Genomic DNA, 22066 nt, shown 5'->3' with positions numbered 1-22066 from the left:
TGCTGCAGTTGCTTATCCAACGGCGGCAGGGAGCACACTCTCTTGGTCTCCCTCTACAATGTTTACCCTCCACGCTGCCCTCCAATACTCAATTGGTAATTCCTTGATGCCTCAGAACATGTCCTACCAACCGGTCCCTTCTTCTTGTCAAGTTGTGCCACAAACTCCTCTTCTCCCCAATCCTATTCAATACCTCCTCATTAGTTATGTGATCTACCCATTTAATCTTCAGCATTATTCTGTAGCACCACATTTCAAAAGCGTCTATTCTCTTCTTGTCGAAACTATTTATCGTCCACGTCTCACTTCCATACATGGCTACAATCCATACAAATACTTTCAGAAACGACTTCCGGACACTTAAATCGATACTCGATGTTAACAAAATTTCTCTTCTTCAGAAACGGTTTCCTTGCCATTGCCAGTCTACATTTTATATCCTCTCTACTTCGACCATCATCAGTTATTTTGCTCCCCAAATAGCAAAACTCCTTTACTGCTTTAAGTGTCTCATTTCCTAATCTAATTCCCTCAGCATCACCCGACTTAATTCGACTACATTCCATTATCCTTGTTTTGCTTTTGTTGATGTTCATCTTATATCCTCCCTTCAAGACACCATCCATTCCGTTCAACTGCTCTTCCAAGTCATTTGCTGTCTCTGACAGAATTACAATGTCATCAGCGAACCTCAAAGTTTTTATTTCTTCTCCATGGATTTTAATACCTACTCCGAATTTTTCTTTTGTTTCCTTTACTGCTTGCTCAATATACAGATTGAATAACATCGGGGAGAGGCTACAACCCTGTCTTACTCCCTTCCCAACCACTGCTTCCCTTTCATGTCCCTCGATTCTTATAACTGCCATGTGGTTTCTGTACAAATTGTAAATAGCCTTTCGCTATTTTACCCCTGCCACCTCCAGAATTTGAAAGAGAGAATTCCAGTCAACATTGTCAAAAGCTTTCTCCAAGTCTACAAATGCTAGGAACGTAGGTTTGCCTTTTCTTAATCTAGCTTCTAAGATAAGTCGTAGGGTCAGTATTGCCGCACGTGTTCCCATATTTCTACGGAATCCAAACTGATCTTCCCCGAGGTCGGCTTCTACTAGTTTTTCCATTCGTCTGTAAAGAATTTGCGTTAGTAATTTGCAGTCGTGGCTTATTAAACTGATAGTTCGGTAATTTTAACATCTGTCAACGCCTGCTTTCTTTGGGATTGGAATTATTATATTCTTCTTGAAGTCTGAGGGTATTTCGCCTGTCTCATACATCTTGCTCACCAGATGGTAGAGTTTTGTCAGGACTGGCTCTCCCAAGGCCGTCAGTAGTTCCAATGGAATGTTGTCTACTCCTGGGGCCTTGTTTCGACTGAGGTCTTTCAGTGCTCTGTCAAACTCTTCACACAGTATCATATCTCCTATTTCATGTTCGTCTACATCCTCTTCCCTTTCTATACCATTGCCCTCGAGTACATCGCCCCTGTATAGACCCTCTATATACTCCGTCCATCTTTCTGCTTTCCCTTCTTTGGTTAGAACTGGGTTTCCATCTGAGCTCTTGATATTCATACAAGTGATTCTCTTTTCTCCAAAGGTCTCTTTAATTTTCCTGTAGGCAGTATCTATCTTAGCCCTAGTGAGATAAGCCTCTACATCCTTACGTTTGTCCTCTAGCCATCCCTGCTTAGCCATTTTGCACTTCCTGTCGATCTCATTTTTGAGAAGTTTGTATTCCTTTTTGCCTGCTTCATTTACTGCATTTTTATATTTTCTCCTTTCACCTTGAGTCACTTACCCGTTCCAAACTTGATGGAAGTACATGGTGGGAGATCAAGGCTTCAACACGCTAGAACAATGTTTGGCAGAGTGTGTTCTTTCGGGAGGCAGGACTTCCACCAGCCGCCTAACGTTGCAGACCCGGACCAGTGCCCTGAGATGGTGACCCGGGCGCAGTGGGGGGCGCGGCCGCCGACGGCCCGCGAGACCATGAAGACGCCGGTGCCGTTCGTCGTGATCCACCACACGTACAAGCCGGGCTTCTGCGCCACCACCGAGGATTGCAAGAAGGCCATGCGTACCATGCAGGACATGCACCAGTTCCAGCACAAGTGGAACGACATCGGCTACAAGTGAGTATGTCCTCTCATCCGATCGTGATAAAACGTTACCTGTGAATGGACCGAGAACTTCTCGATAGGCAGGGCGCGTCATCGTATCCTGGATGCAGAGTCTTCCAAAGGTGTGGAAATAAATTCTGGCAAGCTCCAGGAATGCATGTTGGGACCGTTTCTATTCTTATTGTATACCAACCAGTAAACCCACGATTCTTTAAAGCATCGAGCTTCCATGCATAAAAGTTATTCAAGTTTATAAGCGAGGAAAAGTCTGAAATTATCCTTAAAGATTGTTGGAAGTCGCTAAGTGGACTAATATTAGTCTGGGAAATTTGCGTCGCGTTTTAAGCGACAGCGGGCTTTTCACACATCTCAATGTTTATGACGCCATATTTTGTTAACTGTGTCGTAGAATGACAATTTTGCAGATACATTCAGTAGTATATGTGGATACTTATAGAATTAACAGTAAATAAGTAATAAATTAAAACGTACGCGTGATGCTGGCGTTTTGATACATGAACGGCGAAAATGTAGTAAGCGATACAGTTTTTTCCTTTCAACATTTTGTGTGTATGTGTGTGTGTGTGTGGGGGGGGGGGGTTGTGTATGCAAGGATCTGTTTTGTAGTCCGCGTATCTGAGCGCGGTGTACTACGTTGTCTCAAGCCAAACACACAGTTCGTAACTGCAACATTCGTCTTATTGTATTAAAGTTTTAATGTAAGATATATGTCTTAATGAACTGATTATGAAAGCATGTTACATTTTTTAATTCGGTCACTACGAGAAATACTGAAAATAGAATTTATCCTGTCCATACGCTGCAACTGGTACCAGGCGCTGGCGTTTCAGTAATATTTGTAAGCAACCTCCGAACAGTATTAAAAGTAATCTCATGGACTTTCCGCAGATGATTCAGGATCTATAACGAAAAGTTGCACACATGTTCAGTGAGATCTTGACAAGATTTCAAAGTTGTGCAAGGATTAGCAGCTTGCTTTAAATGTACGGAAATAGAAAGCTGTGCACTTCACAAAACTACAAAAATTTAATATCCTCTGGCTACAATATCAACAAGTCACAAATGGAATCGGTCGACAAATACGTAATACTGGAACAATTTGCGGGAATATTAACTGGAATGATCACACCGGCTCAGTTGTAGTTGCAGTAGTTGAAACACTGCCTCCATTGGTAGTGCACTAGGGAAATGCAGTCTACAAAGGAGATTACTTACAAAACATCCGTGACCCACAATAAAATATTTCTGAGGTATGTGGAACCCGTATCAAATATCACTAACACGAGATATGGAACATATAGAGAGAATGGCAGCACGAATAGTCACAGTTTGTTTGACGAACGGTAGAGTGTCACAGAGATGCTGAAGGAACTGAATTGTCTGATGTATGAAGACGGACGCTAATTATCCTGCGAAAGCGTGCTTACAGACTTCCAAGCAGCAGCTTTAAGTGAGGGATCTAGGAAAGTACTACAGCTCCACTACGTGTCGCTCGCTTATGGGCCCCGAGCGCAAGATTAGGCTAATTACAGCACGCACAAGGGGCGTTTAGGCAATCATTCTTCCGGCGCTCCTTACGCACACCGAATGGAAATTAAACTTAATATGTGATAAAATAAGTGCCCTCTACTACGCACTTCAGTGGTTTACAGGATGTAGATGGCGATTAACATATTTCTGTGTAAATACACAAAACTTACAGTGTTCCTTTATGCGTGTATAAATCAAGACCATTCTTACCCCGAAGGCTGTTTGTTTAATTAGACATATGCCAGTACAAGGAACCACACCCTGGAATCACCTCAAAAATCCAGCAGCAGTGGGGGGCGGCAACAAGAAGTGAATCATTCAGTCGCACGCGCTATCTGAACACGGAAGTGTGTTACCAGCCACCAGCACTGTGCCGCTGAGCTGGCACTGTCTCACTTCCCCCAGCTAGCAGACCACCTGGGCCAGCCAAAAACGGTGCAGTCGACATTGCGTCTGAATATGAAGTCTGAACTATAGTTAAAGTTAACAGAAATGCTAACTGCTACCTTCGTTCTCAACCTGTAGATTGGTCGGCAAATCTCGTTTTCTATTTTTCCCTATTTTCCGCAAAAGTCTTCAGTTTAGAGTATGTTGTCAGTTTCAGAATTTTTTTGTTATCTGCCGGGTGTACAGCGGTTTTGCGCTTCCTCCTGCCAGTGATTATTCCCCCTACTAACTACACAATAGCCCGCCCGGCTAGCCGCGCGGTCTAACCCGCTGCTTCGCGAGCGGGAAGGCGTGCCGGACCCCGGCACGAATCCGCCCGGAGGATTCGTGTCGAGGTCCGGTGTGCCGGCAGGCCTGTGCATGGTTTTTAAGCCGGTTTTGCATTTGCCTCGGCGAATGCCGGCTAGTTCCCCTTATTCCGCCTCTGTTACACTATGTAGGCGATTGCTGCGCAAACACCAATTCCACGTACGCGTACACCATGATTACCCTACTACGCAAACATATGAGGTTACACTCGTCTGGTATGAGAGATGAGAGGGGGTGGGGGTGGGGGGGTGGGAGGGCACTGGGGGCCGATCCGAACAATAACCCTGGGTTCGGTGTAGGGCGGAGCGGGGGTGGGTGGACAGGACAAAGTTGAGGATTGAAGGAGTACATCGGACAACTAGAGAGCTGAACCGAAATGAACTAAATCGGGGAGAAAATATTTTTATGGCACAATATGAGGAATAAATTCATAGGACAAATTCTCACGAAACAAAGAATAATTAATATGGTATAGGAGGTACGTGTAGCGGGCAGTGTGAATGAAGAAAGAAAGATTACGGTTTAACATTCTACCGACAAAAGGAAATCATCCATTTCCTATTCAAAGGAACCATCCTGGCATTTCCTTTAACTCATTTAAGGAAAACAGAAGACGTAAATCTGGATGGCCGGTCAGGTTTTCAAACTACCAACCTACCGAATGCGAGCCCAGTCCCTCAGCACTGAGTCGCCTTGCTCGGAGTCCCGGGGTGGGCGACAAAAATTGTGGAGGTTCCACTAAAGGGCAGATGAGCTGTTACGGCGGTCTCGACAAAGAAAGAGCACACAGTTCCCAGGAAACGTGCATAGTAAAAATTCAGAGTAACGTTTGAGTGGATGAACGATTAACTGTCCGCAACTGAACACGGTCAGACTAAATGAGCGCAAGCTGAAACCAAAAATAGGTAGCACACTGCAATACTTTTTTTTTTTGCTTTGCAGTTTTGTGGTTGGCGGCGACGGCAAAGTGTACGAAGGACGCGGCTGGGGAGTAGTCGGTGCCCACGCGCCCAACTACAACAGCCGCAGCATCGGGATCAGCTTCATCGGCGACTACACAAGTGAGTATCCCACACACTTGTTGCAGGACATTCGTTTTCACTGCAGGTTAATCTTTGAGATAAGCCGCTTGAATGATAGCAGAGAAAAAAGTTGAAAAGCAAGTATATCCATCCCCCACTAGATATCACTGTCCACGTCAAATTATTGTTTTTCCCCCTCCTTACTTTTGCACTTACCTTCAGGCACCGAGCAAGCGTCCCTGCGAACACGGCACTGAAAAGAAAGTAAATAAATTAATGAAAGTACCCTCTAACTTTTTATTTAATACGATCTACATTTTGAAGCATTGGTACAACAGAATACCACTTTTAAAGTGGCGTTACATAGGAAAGCTAATCGATCCGATACTTCTACATAACGGTTTAACACTATCTTATAAATAAATTGTTCCACCTTTCCGAAGTTTTCTGAAGAAAATTAAAAAGAAAATAACGTTAGATCTATTTTCATACAAATGCACAATACCCCTAACGCAATTCAATAACTCAAAGTAAGCGAATTTAGTCATGCAAAACAGTAAGATAGAACACTGCGTTACCCCAGAAGTAACTAATACATAAATTCTGAGTTACAAATACTACTTCCCGTCTCCGTTCCAAAATAGTTACGTTCCACGAATACGTGAATTGCCTATGATGATGCATTAGTGTCAACGCATATACAATGGTTAACATCACCAATACGGAGCATAGCTTGTCATAAGACGAAACTCATCGAAATAATACATCCCAAATAAAATGCATTAGTTTCTTCAGTATCATGTTTCGGCAAGGCTACGCTTTTCTAATAAAAAGGCTGCTTGTATCGGCTAGTGGTTGGACCCTGTTTCGATTCCCAGTGAGCAATTCACATTATTCTGTGGGGGAAAGATGTGGAGCGCATTCACGAAAGCCTCATCAGGTCAAATGAGGAGCTACGAGTACTTGAACAGAAGAACATCAGCAAGCCACTGGCGTGGCATCAAATCGAAAGCCCTGCACCAAACTGAGGCAACCAGAAGATGTGTCTACATTATGAAAATGTATTAAATTACATAATTCAAAAATCATTAAATACGTTATTTTTCCAAGAAGACTGGGTCTTATGTTTTGCTTTCTGGATTCGTCCTTAAGGCCGTAACCTGTTTCAAAAACTACTATGTTACGTAAATGAAACTGTCTTGTTCCTGATGCTAATCCAGATCATATCGAATGATTCATGTGACTAGCGTAACCCAGTCTGGTAATTACGGAGTATGAGAGAAATTGTGCATAGCGATGGATTTACTTTAAAAACTTGTTCAAATGGCTCCTAGACTTAGAACTACTAAAACCTAACTAACCTAAGGACATCACACACATCCATGCCCGAGGCAGGATTCGAACCTGCGACCGTAGCAGCCGCGTGGTTGCGGGCGGAAGTGCCTAGAACCGCTCGGCCACAGCAGCCGGCTTTTGACTGTTGGTTGACAATTTTGTAAGTGCCTTAACATTAATAACAGTGAAAAAAGCAAACGTGCAAAATTGCATTGGTAAGCCAGGCCAGGTGGTGAGGCAGACCCGCCTTGAATCAACGTGAGCGATAAGTGACCACTGGTCTTGTACACATACAATTCTGAATTTGATTACAGCCGGTTTCCCACATTCGTTACCTGTACCCCAGAAACACAACACACAATAAGCGAAAACACGAAAATAAGAGTGTTCCCGCTACTCACATTATCGTATCATTATATCACAGTTAACGTTACTGCTTCAAGAATACCACCCTGGCTTGGACACACGCAGGAGATGATGAGAAAAGTCTCATCCTCAGAATGGAACGCACATTGTATAGGCCACAAGCCTAAAACAGATAGAAAGTATTCCTAAACAATCACGCTGAATACGACACGCAGAATAATAAACAAGTAATTGATTAATTTATTTTCATTCACTGTTAAGAATGGCATTAAAATGGTCCCAATTTCCTGACTTCTGCTGGTGCTAGTCACCTGTGACGTGACGTGCTGCGGTGAATAATTTGCTTCAACCTTTTGTTATGGTAGTATTTATAGCTAGTAGGCTGCCAGGAAGTGAGAAAAATCAAGCCAACAAATCCAATGGTCTATGATTCAATCCCCAGTCAGCCTTAGAAGTTTTTCTGGCACTTAACGCTTCAGTCACCTTTGGAAATCATTTATAAATGCCAAATTGCACAGTGATTCGGATTCCAAGTTAAACTGTAGCTCTTCCCCCTTTAATCGGCTGACTGAGTCACTTCAGAGGTCGGTAGGAGGCAACAGCATATCACCTCCAAAACAGTACAGCGCCTAGTCATAAAGGTGCCGTTCATAACAAACTTCTGGTTGATGACAGCTTCACCATACAATTAGGATCAATGCTGACAGTATTAAACAGAAGCGCCAGAGAAACTGATAGAGGCATGCACCTTCAAAAACAAAGATATATAACCAGTCAGAATACGGCGCTGCGGTCCGCAACACCCTTATAAGACAAGAGTCTGGCGCAGTTGCTACCGCTACAATGGCAGGTTATCAAGATTTAAGTGAGTTTGAGCGTGACGTTATAGTCGGCGCACGAGCGGGGGGAAACGGCATATCCAAGGTAGCGATGAAGTGGGGACTTTCCCGTAGGACCATTTCACGAGTGTACCGTGAAGATCAGGAAGCCGGCAAAACATCAAATCTCCGACATCGCTGTGGCCGAAAAAAGATCGTGCAAGAACGGGACCAACAACAACTGAAGAGAATCGTTCAACGTGACAGAAGTGCAACCCTTCCGCAAACTGCTACAGATTTAAGTGCTGGGCCATCAACAAGCGTCAGCGGGCGAACCATTCAACGAAACATCATCGATATGGCCTCTCGGAGCCGAAGGCCCACTGGTGTACCCTTGACGACAGCACGACACAAAGCTTTACGCCAAGCCTGGGCCATTCAACACCGACATTGGACTGTTGATGACTGGAAACATGTTGCCTGGCAGGACGAGTCTCATCTCCAATTGTATAGAGCGGATGGACGTGTACGGGTATGGAGACAACCTCATGAATCCATGGACCCTCCATGTCAGCAGGGGACTGTTCAAGCTGGTGGGGGCTCTGTATTGGCGTGAGGCGTGTGAAGTTGTAGTGATATGGGACCCCTGATCCGTCTAGATACGACTGTGACAGGTGAAACGTACGTAAGCATCCTGTCTGATCACCTGCATCCATTCATGTCCATTGTGCATTCGGACGGAGTTGGGCGATTTCAGCAGGACAACGTGACACCCCACACGGCCAGAATTGCTACAGAGTGACTCCAGAAGCAGTTCCGCTGGCTGCCAAACTCCCCAGACATGAACATTATTGAGCATACCTGGGATGCCTTGCAGCGTGCAGTCAGAAGAGATCTCCACCCCATCGAACTGTTGCGGATTTATGGGCAGCCCTGCAGGATTCGTAGTGTCAATTCCCTCCAGCACTATATCAGACATTAGGCGAGTTCATGCCACGCCGTGTTGCGGCACTTGTGCGTGCTCGCGAGGGCTGTACACGGTATGAGGCAGGTGTATACCAGTTTCTTACTCACTTGAGTGTAGTATGTTTTACTATGTCGCCTGCTATTACAGTTGTGTCCATGTCGGTGTCACAACGTGCAGATACACGTGCCGCAACTCACTCTCTCTCTCTCTCTCTCTCTCTCTCTCTCTCTCTCTCTCTCTCAAGACACTGTTAATCCCACAGACCTCCGGACAATGTTTGTGCGTGTTGTGTGCAGGTAACGTGCCGACGCCGGCGATGCTGGAGGCGGGCCAGCAGCTGATCCGGTGCGGCGTCGCCCGCGGGCAGATCGCCGCCGACTACAAGCTGCTCGGCCACCGGCAGGTCAGGGCCACGGAGTGCCCCGGCGACGCGTTCTTCGCCAACATTCAGAAATGGCCCCACTGGTCTCCGCTCCGCGACATCGTTCCCAGGCTGTAGGCCTTCCAGCCGCCGGCGTTTCCTTAAGCGTCTGTGCAACTGCGCAACTTACTAATCTTGTGTAATGTATAGAGTGCCTTTTTAGCGCGTGACGTGGACGCGAGGACAATATTCTCATCGGAGTGACTGAAATGTTTCTTTATACTGTACCATCGCAAAAACGACGACAAATATTAAAATTAATGGCTGTTATGAAGAAGTTTGCTTTACCGTTCCTGCACAATGTAGCAGTATATCAGGAACTCAATCGGCAGGGTACGACGAGTGACAGCATAGCTGGTCATTCATGCAGATCAGTTACGTAAACAAATGTACGACCTACCCTTAGCCACGAAAGAAAAGTCTCTAAGACTTCTATTGTTTTCCCTTGTGTAAAGTGATTCGGTCAGTATATGATGTGATTTTGAGTAAGTGTCACGTAAGATAATCTAATTGTCCAGAGCTTGTGCGGTGTACTGAATTGTCACTTTCACGTAAAAATATAAAACAAACTCTCAAGGAAAGTGTATTTCATTCTCCTTTACTTACCTCAAATTTAGCGCAGCACGTCCAGGCAAGAAAACTGTCTTCCTTTGATACAGCGTTACTCAAAACTCTGTCATAACTAGTTTCTACTCAGTTCGCAGCAAGATGAAACGTTACAAATAAACTGTTGATAGAAAGAAACATTCAGAAAAAGAAATCACTTTCTAAAAACATAAGGACACATCATTTACTTTCGTATACAATTCACAATCGAGAAATAACGTCTGGCCGACGAGAAGTGTTAATTCAAGTACGACAATACGTAATTGAAATTTTCGTCGAGTCTCTTAATGGATGGAAGACGTTTAGAACATATACTAGGCCGTGCTGAAAAGTAATGCCTCCTAAATTTTCATGCGAAAACTCTTGAAGCTTGTTAGATAAAACAAATGTTATCAAGATTGTACATCTTTATTCTTCATGTCTACATATTTATTTCTGAACATAGTCACTCTGGCGGCGAACATTTCTCTCAACGAGAGACCAGTTTATTGATACTGTCCCTTAGAATGTTTGGTTTTGTTGGCGGAGCCATCACCTGCCCTCTGCTTGCACCGCTCATCACTATCAAAGTCAAGGCCTCGAAGATTCTGGAAACAAATCGAAATAGGATCGTGCCGATCCGCGACTGTGTGGAGGATGATCGATGAGACAGCACAAGGCGTGGAATTGCTGCAGGCGTCGCTGCGCTCGTGTGTGGTCTGGCACTGCCATGACGACCTTCGTGTGTGGACGAACTCTTCAAATTCGGAACTTGAGTGCAGCTCGCTGTTTGTCACGCACCGACATAGTTACGTTAACACATCGCCATATATCACGCAACAATTCGGAGCCCTCCAATAGCAGAGGGCTGCAAACAGGTAGACATGAAGAATAAAGATGTTTGCTTCGTTAAACAGAGTTTTCACATAAATTCGGAGGCATTCCTTTTCAGCATGCATACAGTGACAGTTCATCAAGGACATACACGTTATATCAGTTGAGAGTATTTAGGGCGATTTACACTGCAGAAAATGCACCATCATGTGCCATCTCCTATACTACGTCCTGATATTTACCGGAATCATTAAAGACGCTAGAATTTTAGGAACACACGCCGTCTCTCTCTCTCTCTCTCTCTCTCTCTCTCTCTCTCTCTCTCTCTCTCTACTAAGTGAAACCTGCACATGTATGGTTGCAATACCGGCACTAAACACAAAGTTAGAGCAGAGGAAATCAGATTATAGATAGAAATCCCGCAAATATCCTGTGCAGAACGTAGTATTTGGAGCCACTGACTGAGACGTTGTTCGCTCTTTTAACTCACCACAGGAAAGGGGGAGGCAATGTGCAATGGGCGTGTTAACAGCACTTCAATTTCCGCGTAATTCAAAAAATCAAATTAAATTAGCACTAGGATATAGTTATATTAGCTCACCAGATAGTACTGCATCAGGAAACTGGCATGACTAACGTCTTCAGAAGATTTTTGTTACAGTATTTCAATTAGTTGCAAAACAGATAACTTTTCAGCTATCTATAAACCGGAACAGTGCTCTAAATATTTGTTTTTACATATCTATTTTCTTACCTAACAACTCCTGTTATTTGGGAGGTTTTAGCGACTGTAACCAGTAACGACAAGTGCGACTACTATCGAACTATCAATTTTGTTAGTCATGGTTACAGAATACGGACACGAATTATATACAGAAGAATGGTAAAACTGGTAGTAGCCGGCACTCCGAGATGATCAGTTTCGGTGTCGGAGAAATGTTGGTACACGGAAGGCAATGCTGACCCTACGACTTATCTTAGAAGATGGGTTAAGGAAAGGGAAACATATGTTCATAACATTTCTAGACTTCGAGAGAGGTATTGACAATGTTGACTGGAATACTCTCATTGAAATTCATAAGGTAGCAGGGATAAATTGCAGGGAGCGAAAGGCTATTAACAACTTGCACAAGAAGCCAGTCGAGGGGCACGAAAGGGGAGCAGTGGTTGAGAAGGGAGTGAGACAGGCTTGTAGCCTATCCCCGATGTTATTCAATCTGCACATTGAGCAAATTGTACAGGAAACCAAAGAAGAATTTGGAGTAGAAATTAAATGTTCAGGGAGAAGACGTAAAAACTTCGAGGTATGCGGATGACATTGTAACTTTATCAGAAACAGCAAACGGCGTGGAAGAGACTGAATGTAAATGATATCATCTTGAAAAGAGAAAATAAAATGAACGTCAACAAAAGCAAAACAACAATAATGGGACGTAGCCAAATTAAATCAGGTGAGCTGAGGAAATTAAGATTAGAAAAATGAGACATTTAAAGTAGTGGATGAGATTTACTATTTGAGCAGGAAAGTATAGAGGATATAAAATGTAGACTGGCAACAGCAAGAAAAGCATTTCTGAAGAAGAGAAATTTGTTAACATCGACTACAGAATTAAGGGTTGGGAAGTCTTTTTCTGAAGGTATTCGTCTGGAGTGCAGTCATGTATGGAAGTGAAACATGGGCGATAAATAGTATGGACAAGAAGAGAATAGTAGCTTTCGAAATGTGGTGCTACAGAAGAATGCTGAAGATTAGATGGGTAGACCGCGTAACTAATGAGGAGGTACTGAACATAATTGGGGAGAAGAGAAATTTGTGGCACAACCTGACTAGAAGAAGGGATCAGTTGGCAGGAAACATTCTGAGACATCAAGAGATCACCAATTTAGTACTGGATGAAAGCACGCGGGGGGGGGGGGGGGGGGGGGTAAAAATTTGTAGAGGGAGGCCAAGAGACGAGTATAGTAAGCAGAGTCAGGAGGATGTAGGTTCCAGTAGTTATTGAGAGATGAAGAGGCTTGCACAGGATGGAGAGCACTAGTCTTCGGACTAAGGACTACAACAACAACCTTTAATAAAACGTTCTCGGTGCATGTCAAATTCAGCTTAAGAGTTTTCAAGAAGCATGGGAATGATACTGTGAACAGAAGCAGCATCGTGCTGGAGCGTGTAGAGCAGTGGTGTCCAAAGCCGCGGGGCGCACGCGGCCTAAAGACAGTTCAATGTGGCCCACGAAGTGAACATCTAACACATGATTGGAAAAAATTCACAAAATTCCATTTACGTAACGTTACGATAAGTTAAATATTTTCAATTTAAAACTCCCGCTAGACGATGCTATTCTCTCACTGGTCCATCCCCTTCTTAACAGGGCCGCCCGTGCTGTACTTGCAACCCCAGAGTCTCGTTCTTATAACCGGTCAATCCGTCACACGCGTTGGTGTATCTTAGGCTACTTCAGTTTCAATTACGAAACTAGAGACTGAGACACGTATCACGTAGTTATGATAACTAGACGTCGGCGAAAGTTACGAATCTTAACGTGGATTGCAATTACTGCTATCTGACAGTACTGTCAACTGTTTCAACAGGTATAATTTGATATCATATCCGTTGCTACAAATAAGAACATTTGAACATGGGCATCTCTATAATGAACTTTCACGAAATCTTGTTACCTTCCTGAGCAATTTCTATCACAGCAGATGATCGGTACAGTGAGATGAGTTCCAATTCAATTCAATTTCTCCTTTCGACTGCCCACGGGCTAGCTTCCTATGGGATTGAATCATTGTCAGTTCCAGGAATTCCTCGGAAGTCTGGATGCTGAGTGCAGTAATATCGTATGTTTTACAGAAGTACTGTGGCTCAGTCGGGGGCAAACTTTAAAGGCTTTATAGCGTAATTAATGAAATCAAATCAGTCATGATATCAAAAGCAAAATCTGCGCCAGAACTTGATGATGCCAATTTGGTGGCATATTTAGCAATCTACATCTACATCCATACTCCGCAAGTCACCTGACGGTGTGTGGCGGAGGGTACCTTGAGTACCTCTATCGGTTCTCCCTTCTATTCCAGTCTCGTATTGTTCGTGGAAAGAAAGATTGTCGTTTGCCTCTGTGTGGGCTCTAATCTCTCTGATTTTATCCTCATAGTCTCTTCGCGAGATATAAGTACGAGGGAGCAATATACTGCTTGACTCCTCGGTGAAGGTATGTTCTCGAAACTTCAACAAAAGCCCGTACCGAGCTACTGAGCGTCTCTCTTGCAGAGTCTTCCACTGGAGTTTATCTATCATCTCCGTAACGCTTTGCGATTACTAAATGATCCTGTTACGAAGCGCGCTGCTCTCCGTTGGATCTTCTCTATCTCTTCTAACAAACCTATCTGGTACGGATCCCACACCAGTGACCAGTATTCAAGCAGTGGGCGAACAAGTGTACTGTAACCTACTTCCATTGTTTTCGGATTACATTTCCTTAGGATTCTTCCAATGAATCTCAGTCTGGCATCTGATTTACCGACAATCAACTTTATATGATCATTCCATTTTAAATCACTCCTAATGCGTACTCCCAGATAATTTATGGAATTAACTGCATCCAGTTGCTGACCTGCTATATTGTAACTAAATGATAAAGGATCTTTCTTTCTATGTATTCACAGCACATTACACTTGTCTACATTGTCCGCAGCTCGTGGTCGTGCGGTAGCGTTCTGGCTTCCCACGCCCGGGTTCCCGGGTTCGATTCCCGGCGGGGTCAGGGATTTTCTCTGCCTCGTGATGACTGGGTGTTGTGTGCTGTCCTTAGGTTAGTTAGGTTTAAGTAGTTCTAAGTTCTAGGGGACTGATGACCATAGATGTTAAGTCCCATAGTGCTCAGAGCCATCTGAACCATTTGAACTTGTCTACATTGAGATTCAATTGCCATTCCCTGCACCATGTGTTAATTCGTTGTAGATCCTCCTGCATTTCAGTACAATTTTCCATTGTTACAACCTCTCGATATACTACAGCATCATCCGCAAAAAGCCTCAGTGAACTTCCGATGTTATCCACCAGGTCATTTATGTATATAGTGAACAGCAACGGTCCTGCGACACTTCCCTGTGGCACACCTGAAATCACTCTTACCTCGGAAGACTTCTCTCCATTGAGAATGACATGCTGCGTTCTGTTATCTAGGAACTCTTCAATCCAATCACACAATTGGTCTGATAGTCCATATACTCTTACTTTGTTCATTAAACGACTGTGGGGAACTGTATCGAACGCCTTGCGGAAGTCAAGAAACACGGCATCTACCTGTGAACCCGTGTCTATGGCCCTGTGAGTCTCGTGGACGAATAGCGCGAGCTGGGTTTCACACGATCGTCTTTCTCGAAACCCATGCTGATTTCTACAGAGTAGATTTCTAGTCTCCAGAAAAGGCATTATACTCGAACATAATATGTGTTCCAAAATTCTACAACTGATCGACGTTAGAGATATTGGTCTATAGTTCTGCACATCTGTTCGACGTCCCTTCTTGAAAACGGGGATGAGCAATGCCCTTTTCCAATCTTTTGGAACGCTACGCTCTTCCAGAGACGTACGGTACACCGCTGCAAGAAGGGGGTAAGTTCCTTCGCGTACTCTGTGTACAATCGAACTGGTATCCCATCAGGTCCAGCGGCGTTTCCTCTTTTGAGCGATTTTAAGTGTTTTTCTATCCCTCTCTCATCTATTTCGATATCTACCATTTCGTCATCTGTGCGACAATCTAGAGAAGGAACAACAGTGCAGTCTTCCCCTGTGTAACAGCTTTAGAAAAAGACATTAGTATTTCGGCCTTTAATCTGTCATCCTCTGTTTCAGTACCATTTTGGTCACAGAGAGTCTGGACATTTTGTTTTGATCCACCTGCCGCTTTGACATAAGACCAAAATTTCTTAGGGTTTTCTGCCAAGTCAGTACATAGAACTTTACTTTCGAATTCGTTGAACGCCTCTCGCATAGCCCTCCTCACACTACATTTCGCTTCGTGTAATTTTTGTTTGTCTGTAAGGTTTTGGCTATGTTTATATTTGCTGTGAAGTTCCCTTTGCTTCCGTAGCAGTTCTCCAACTCGGTTGTTGCACCACCGTGGCTCTTTTCCATCTCTTGCGATCTTGCTTGGCACATACTCATCTAATGCATGTTGTACGATGGTTTTGAACTTTGTCCACTGGTCCTCAACACTAGCTGCACTTGAGACAAAACTTCTGTGTAGAGCCGTCAAGTACTCTGAAATATGCTTTTTGTCACTTTTCCTAAACAGAAAAATCTTCCTACCTTTTTTAATATTTCTATTTACGGCTGAAATCACCGATGGTGTAACCGCTTTATGATCGCTGATTTCCTGTTCTGCGTTAACTGTTTGAAATAGTTCGGGTCTGTTTGTCACCAGAAGGTCAAATATGTTATCGCCACGAGTCGGTTCTCTGTTCAACTGCTCAAGGTAGTTTTCATATAATGCACTTAAAAAAATTTCACTGGATTCTTTGTCTCTGCCACCCGTTATGAACGTTGGAGTCTCCTAGTCAATATCTGATAAATTAAACTCTCCACCAAAAACTGTAACATGGTCGGGAAATCTATTCAAATATTTTACAAATTTTCCTTCAGGTGTTCTGCCACAACAGCTGCTGAGCCAGGGGGCCTATAGAGACATCCAATTACCATGTTTGAGCCCGCTTTAATCGTGACCTTCACCCAAATTATTTCACATTTCGGATTTCCTTCGATACTACTGCACTTTTTATCGTTATAAACACGCCTCCCCTTTCTCTGTCCAGCCTGTCTCTGCGGTATACATTCCAATTTGAGTTTAGAATTTCATTAATGTTTACATCTGAATTTTGGTGGATTCGTGCGCCCATTTAGGTCACTTAAACAGGCGTCTTCAAGGTAGAAAATTATCAGTACAATGTTTCAAACAATAAACGCGCTCCAAATGAAACTGAAATTATGGGAAACACAAGTGAAGGCAAGCAATTTTTTTCATTTCAACACGTTGCCCAAAAGAAAACCTAAAGCCGGGATGAAATATTATGTAGCAAGAACTTGGAAATCGATTTCGAGATTTAAAAAAAAAATCAAAATTTTTGTACTCAAGCGACATCTTTTGCAAACAATACAGATATGATGCCAGAAGATTTCAGATGGAATGAAGGGAGTTAGAGTTGCAGTCTAACATTCAGCTAAAAGAAAAGTTTGATAACGTACCTGTGTTGCTCTTTAAGACATCATACCTGCCCAGAGACAAATATCTTGTTGTACAGTCATCCTTTTGTATGTGTTAATTTTGTCTGGAAGCACGTACCTTTGTGAAAAACGCAAAAAGTAAAAATAGAACAAAAACCTCAGATGAAAATCTTGAGGACAGTCTGAGAACTGCAACCACTTCGGTGGCCTGATATTGACACATAAGTTTCACAAATTCAGAATCAAATATCACATTAACTTTATGATTTGTAATTACTTATATGTAAAATTATTAATGAAATCTCATATATAAAACGTCAAATTAATTCCATCGTTTTAGAATAAAAAATCTAAACTAGTAAACTGCGTTCACTATATGTCTCCGACCCACCTTCTCTCTCTCTCTCTCTCTCTCTCTCTCTCTCTCTCTCTCTCTCTCTCTCTCTACCAACGCTTATTGTTAGTGTTAAGTAAATTATGTGCAGCCCAGTAAGCTAAAAGGTTGGACACAAGAGAGAGAGACGTGATTCATCTGCGGCTTGACTGCGAAAATGTTTGTGCAGATTTCCAATGTTATCGATGCACACTGACAACTTTCTCATTAAAGATTTCAATAAGTCACATTCAAAGCGTAACTACAGATTTCACTTAACGCTACAAATCACTGCCGAAGTGAAGTAACCAATAACAAGCGCGCCCTAAGCAGGCAGGTGCGCAACAGGGAAGCTAAATATCAGGAAGTCTTTGGCTAGTATTCCGGCTGGCAATGCATGTGGAGATATTTTGTGAACTGTGATGGTTGTACTTTATGAGTAATGATTGTACCCTGCGATCTCTGAAGAATACACTGCCTTCACTAGCTCTGAAGTAATTTATTATAACAATTCATTTTCCGGGTTTTTAAATTGAGAGCAACAAAAATCTGTTGCCATCGTTTTATTTTCCGACTTTCAATGTAGTGATATTAAGATATTCCCAATCGCCATTCCATTATTCACCGTTCACTGTTCGCATGTTGGGATCTGCGGCCGGCGGATGTGAGAAGCAATGGGGACATCGAGACAAGTTTAAAAGACACGAGGTAAGCGAGCCTCTCCTTCTGTCCAGCCAGGGAAGAAGGAAAGTTTCTAGACCTCTTCGCAACGAATTGGTCAACATAGCCCTCATCATGCAACAGTTAGCAAAGAACAACTTTTGGTGTGACCATACCCGACACACTAATGTGTCATGGCATGAACATTCCATATCTCATTCTAATTAGTTAATTATCTGGGAAGGGGTAGGACTCGATACAAGGAGAATGTTTCTTGGCAGCAGACAGAATGCGCAAACGTCAGGGAGGCTTGGGACCACAAATATCCTCAGGCAGCCTGAAAGTAAAAGATAGAATGTGTCCAGCTGAAGACAGCTCATGCGTCGGAGTCACATGTGTCATCATCGTACCCTACGCATCGTGGAAGGCAGTTCAGTATCAGAAGAGGCTCTTCCATGTAGTTTTAGATTATGTTGTCGACAAATGGTAATCGTGGAACAGGGAAGAAAGATTTGTGCCCTTCAGGCAGCATTAAAAATCACATCACACATTTTCAATTAGATAGGTGAAAGGGGGAAACAGAAAAAGGGTGCTGCGAGAAGGTGTCAGATAGTAAGCAAAAAGAAAAAAAACCTCAGAAACTACATTCCAAATTCCGCTTAGGAAACAGTTTGATTTATTACCTGACGAAGGAGAATAGCCTCGACTACAGTAGTTTGAGCAAAGTAGAGTGGAGCAGACTCGTACGAATAACTTTGTAGGCTAAGTTGCTAGAAAATTCAAATAATAAGAAGAGAGTCCCGTTGCTAGGTAGCAGTCATGGGAGGGGTGTAGGTGAAAAGGCTACAGGATAAGGTACGTATAAAATACCAGGTCACAAGCATCATGAAATCTAGCACCAAGCTTAGGCAGTTGACAGACGACATAGCGACCTTGGACACAGATTTTTATGAAGACGAGCAGGTATTTATAGTAGGAGGAGCTGGAAACAGCCTGGCTAGGGTATAGCATTAAAGGTGGCCTGGAGGAAATAGGAGTTGCAACAGGAGACATTCGTGTGGGGTTTGTCGAAGTTCTGCAGCGACATGACCAGCCCTGGGTTAACACAACTGTTACCGGAGTAAGCAAAGACCTGAGTGTATTCATTCTGACTGAAACAAAGCCTCAATCGGTGCTACGGCTGTTGCTGGAATTGTGATATGGGGATACACTAATCACAGGAAAGAAAGATTAGCTGAGCACCTTTCAGAAAGTGTGAGGGGCCCACAAGCACTCAAGACAAAATCCCTCTGACTACTGCAGTCAGAGAAGCACTTTTTAGTTTAGTCTACACTCAGTTTAGAGATACACAGTCTTGAACGTAATTAGAACGTAATATGGTCATAATACGAGGTCAGTTAAAAAAATTCCGGATCATTCGTAATTTCGCCTCAATTGTGTGTTGGATCGAAATGCGGTTGGCATCCCTGCACACGTTTGTGTTTAATGTGTAACTGCTGAAATTGTCATTGTTGTATGTCTGTCAGTTATTGTACAGTGCTGTAGTGAGTAAAAAGTTGTGTCGCACAGTTTGCGAATTCCGAAATGACAGAGTTAGAAGAGCAACGCGTCTGCATTAAATTTTGCGTGAAATTCGAGAAAACCTTCACAGACGTACACCAAATGATGCGGCAGCCTAAGGTGATGAGAGCTTAAGCCGTGCTCGCTGTTACGAATGGTTCACACGGTTTAAAAATGGCCGAACGAAAGTTAAAGATGACCCTCTTTCAGGACGCCATTCGACGTCTACCAACGACGCCCATGTCAGAAACGTCAACGAAATTGTGCGTGCCAATAGAAGACAGTGTACGAGAGATTGCAGAAGAATGTAGCATTTCAGTTGGATGCTGTCATGAAACCCTGATACAGCATCTTGGAATGCATCGTGTTGCCGCCTAGTTCGTCCCACGGCTCATGAATCAAGACCAGAAAGATCTTCACCTCGCAGTCTATGAAGAGCTTTTGGATAGCACAAATAAGAACGAGATATTCCATAAGAGAATCATAACCGGTGATGAGACGTGATGTTAAGAACAAGGTTCTTGTTAATCGATGGTATTATCGGGACGTGTAGCGACCCCTGCGAGAAAATGTGAAAAGGGAACGGCCTGAAATGTGAAGAAACAATTAATGGATCTTGCATCACGGTAACGCACCCGCACATTCATCCCTGTTGGTGCGTGGCTAATGCGCGCGAGCGCACCCCCCCCCCCCCCCCCCCCCCAATCTTTGTGCTCTCCAGAACTGGCCCCTGCGGACCTTTTATTATTTCCAAAGTTGAAAACCGCGTTGAAAGGACAAAGATTTGCAACGACAGACGAAATAAAAGAAAATTCGCAGATCCAGCAAGTCGAAACGGCGTTGGGAGCGGCGTATCAATAGTGGACGAAAATATTTGGAAGATAATCGTAGAAAAGTTTTGTGGACAAAGTTACGCAATTTTTTGAACAGACCTCTTACCCATAACAGTTTCTAGTAAAGTAAAATTAGTTCGTTTCATCAGAACGTCACGGGATAAAAATCATGGTAGATATCTTTTTGTATGTCTAGATGATGTGAAAAATTCTAAACCGATAGATGTTCTCCGCCTCTCTGAACGCCATGTAATCAGAGCGATGGAGAGGTTAAATACACTGAAGCGCGCATATTCAAATACAGAGATAACATGTAAACAGGCAGAAAGGCAGAATACAGCGCTGCGGTCGGCAACGCCTATATAAGACAAGTGTCTCGCGCAGTTGTTAGATCAGTTACTGCTGCTACAATGGCAGGTCATAAAGATTTAAGCGAGTTTGACGTGGCGTTATAGTCGGCGCACAAGCGATAGGACACAGCATCTTCGAGGTAACAATGAAATGGGGATTTTCCCGTACAACCATTTCACGAGTGTACTCTGAACATCAGGAATCCGGTAAATGATCAGATCTCCGACATCGATGCGGCCGGCAAAAGATCCTGCAAGAACGAGACCAACGACGACTGGAGAGAATCATTCAACGTGACAGAAGGGCAATCCTTCCGCAAATTGCTACGGATTTCAATGATGGGCCATCAACAAGTGTCTGCGTGTGATCCATTCAAAGAAACATCATCGATATGGGCTTTCGGAGCCGAAGGCCCCCCTTGTGTACCCTTGATGACTGCACGATACAAAGCTTTACACCTCGCCTAGGCCCGTCAACACCGACATTGGACTGTTGATGACTGGAAACATGTTGCCTGGTCGGACGACTCTCCTTTCAAATTGTATCGAGCGGATGGACGTGTACAGGTATGGAGACAACCTCATGATGGTTCAAATGGTTCTAAACACTATGGGACTTAACTTCTGAGGTCATCAGTCCCGTACAACTTAGAACTACTTAAACCTAACCAACCTAAGGACATCACACACACCCATGCCCGAGGCAGGATTCGAACCTGCGACCATAGCGATAGCGCTATTCCAGACTGTAGCGTCTAGAACCGCTCGGCCACTCCGGCCGGCCAACATCATGAATCCATGGACTCTGCATGTCAGCAAAAATTGGAAATATGTGGTAAGATCTTATGAGACCCAACTGCTGACGTTATCGGTCCCTAAAAACACACACACACACACACACACACACACACACACACACACACACACGCCCGCGGGAGGACTCGGACCTCCGACGGGTGGGAGCCGCACGGAATGTGACAAGTCGCCTCAGACCGCGTGGCTACCCCGCGCAGCGCAGGAAACTATTCAAGTAAATGGGGGCTCTGTAATGGTGTGTCGCGTGTGCAGTTGGAGTGATATGGGAGCCCTGATACGTTTAGATACGCCTCTGACAGGTGACACGTACGTTATCATTCATTAATGTTCATTGTGCACTCCGACGGACTTGGGCAATTCCAGCAGGACAATGCCACATGCCACACCCCCAGATTTGCTGCAAAGTGGCCCCAGGAACACTCTTCTGAGTTTAAACACTTCTGCTAGCCACCAAACTTCCCAGACATGAACATT

General features: G+C 43.8%; 2 protein-coding genes across 5 annotated transcripts in view; one reads left to right on the top strand and one right to left on the bottom strand.

Annotated features, from left to right (window-relative positions):
- LOC126101169 (peptidoglycan-recognition protein LB-like) overlaps window positions 1-9926 on the top strand; it is a 35562-nt gene extending 25636 nt beyond the window's left edge. The window contains exons 2-4 of the mRNA XM_049911866.1: window positions 1918-2131; window positions 5369-5487; window positions 9231-9926. Of these exons, the coding sequence (XP_049767823.1) occupies window positions 1918-2131; window positions 5369-5487; window positions 9231-9433 (536 nt within the window). The 3' untranslated portion in view covers window positions 9434-9926. The remainder of the gene's footprint in view (window positions 1-1917; window positions 2132-5368; window positions 5488-9230) is intronic.
- The window catches only part of LOC126101165 (trichoplein keratin filament-binding protein), a 796043-nt gene that overhangs the window by 312774 nt on the left and 461203 nt on the right, over window positions 1-22066 (bottom strand). For all 4 annotated transcript variants that reach the window (XR_007522283.1, XM_049911860.1, XM_049911861.1 and 1 more), the window contains one exon: window positions 5665-5701. The gene's annotated coding sequence lies outside the window, so the exon portion shown is untranslated. The remainder of the gene's footprint in view (window positions 1-5664; window positions 5702-22066) is intronic.

Source organism: Schistocerca cancellata, chromosome 9 (assembly GCF_023864275.1).
Source record: "Schistocerca cancellata isolate TAMUIC-IGC-003103 chromosome 9, iqSchCanc2.1, whole genome shotgun sequence".
NCBI lineage: Eukaryota > Metazoa > Arthropoda > Insecta > Orthoptera > Acrididae > Schistocerca > Schistocerca cancellata.
This window is presented reverse-complemented; position numbering and strand designations above follow the sequence as displayed.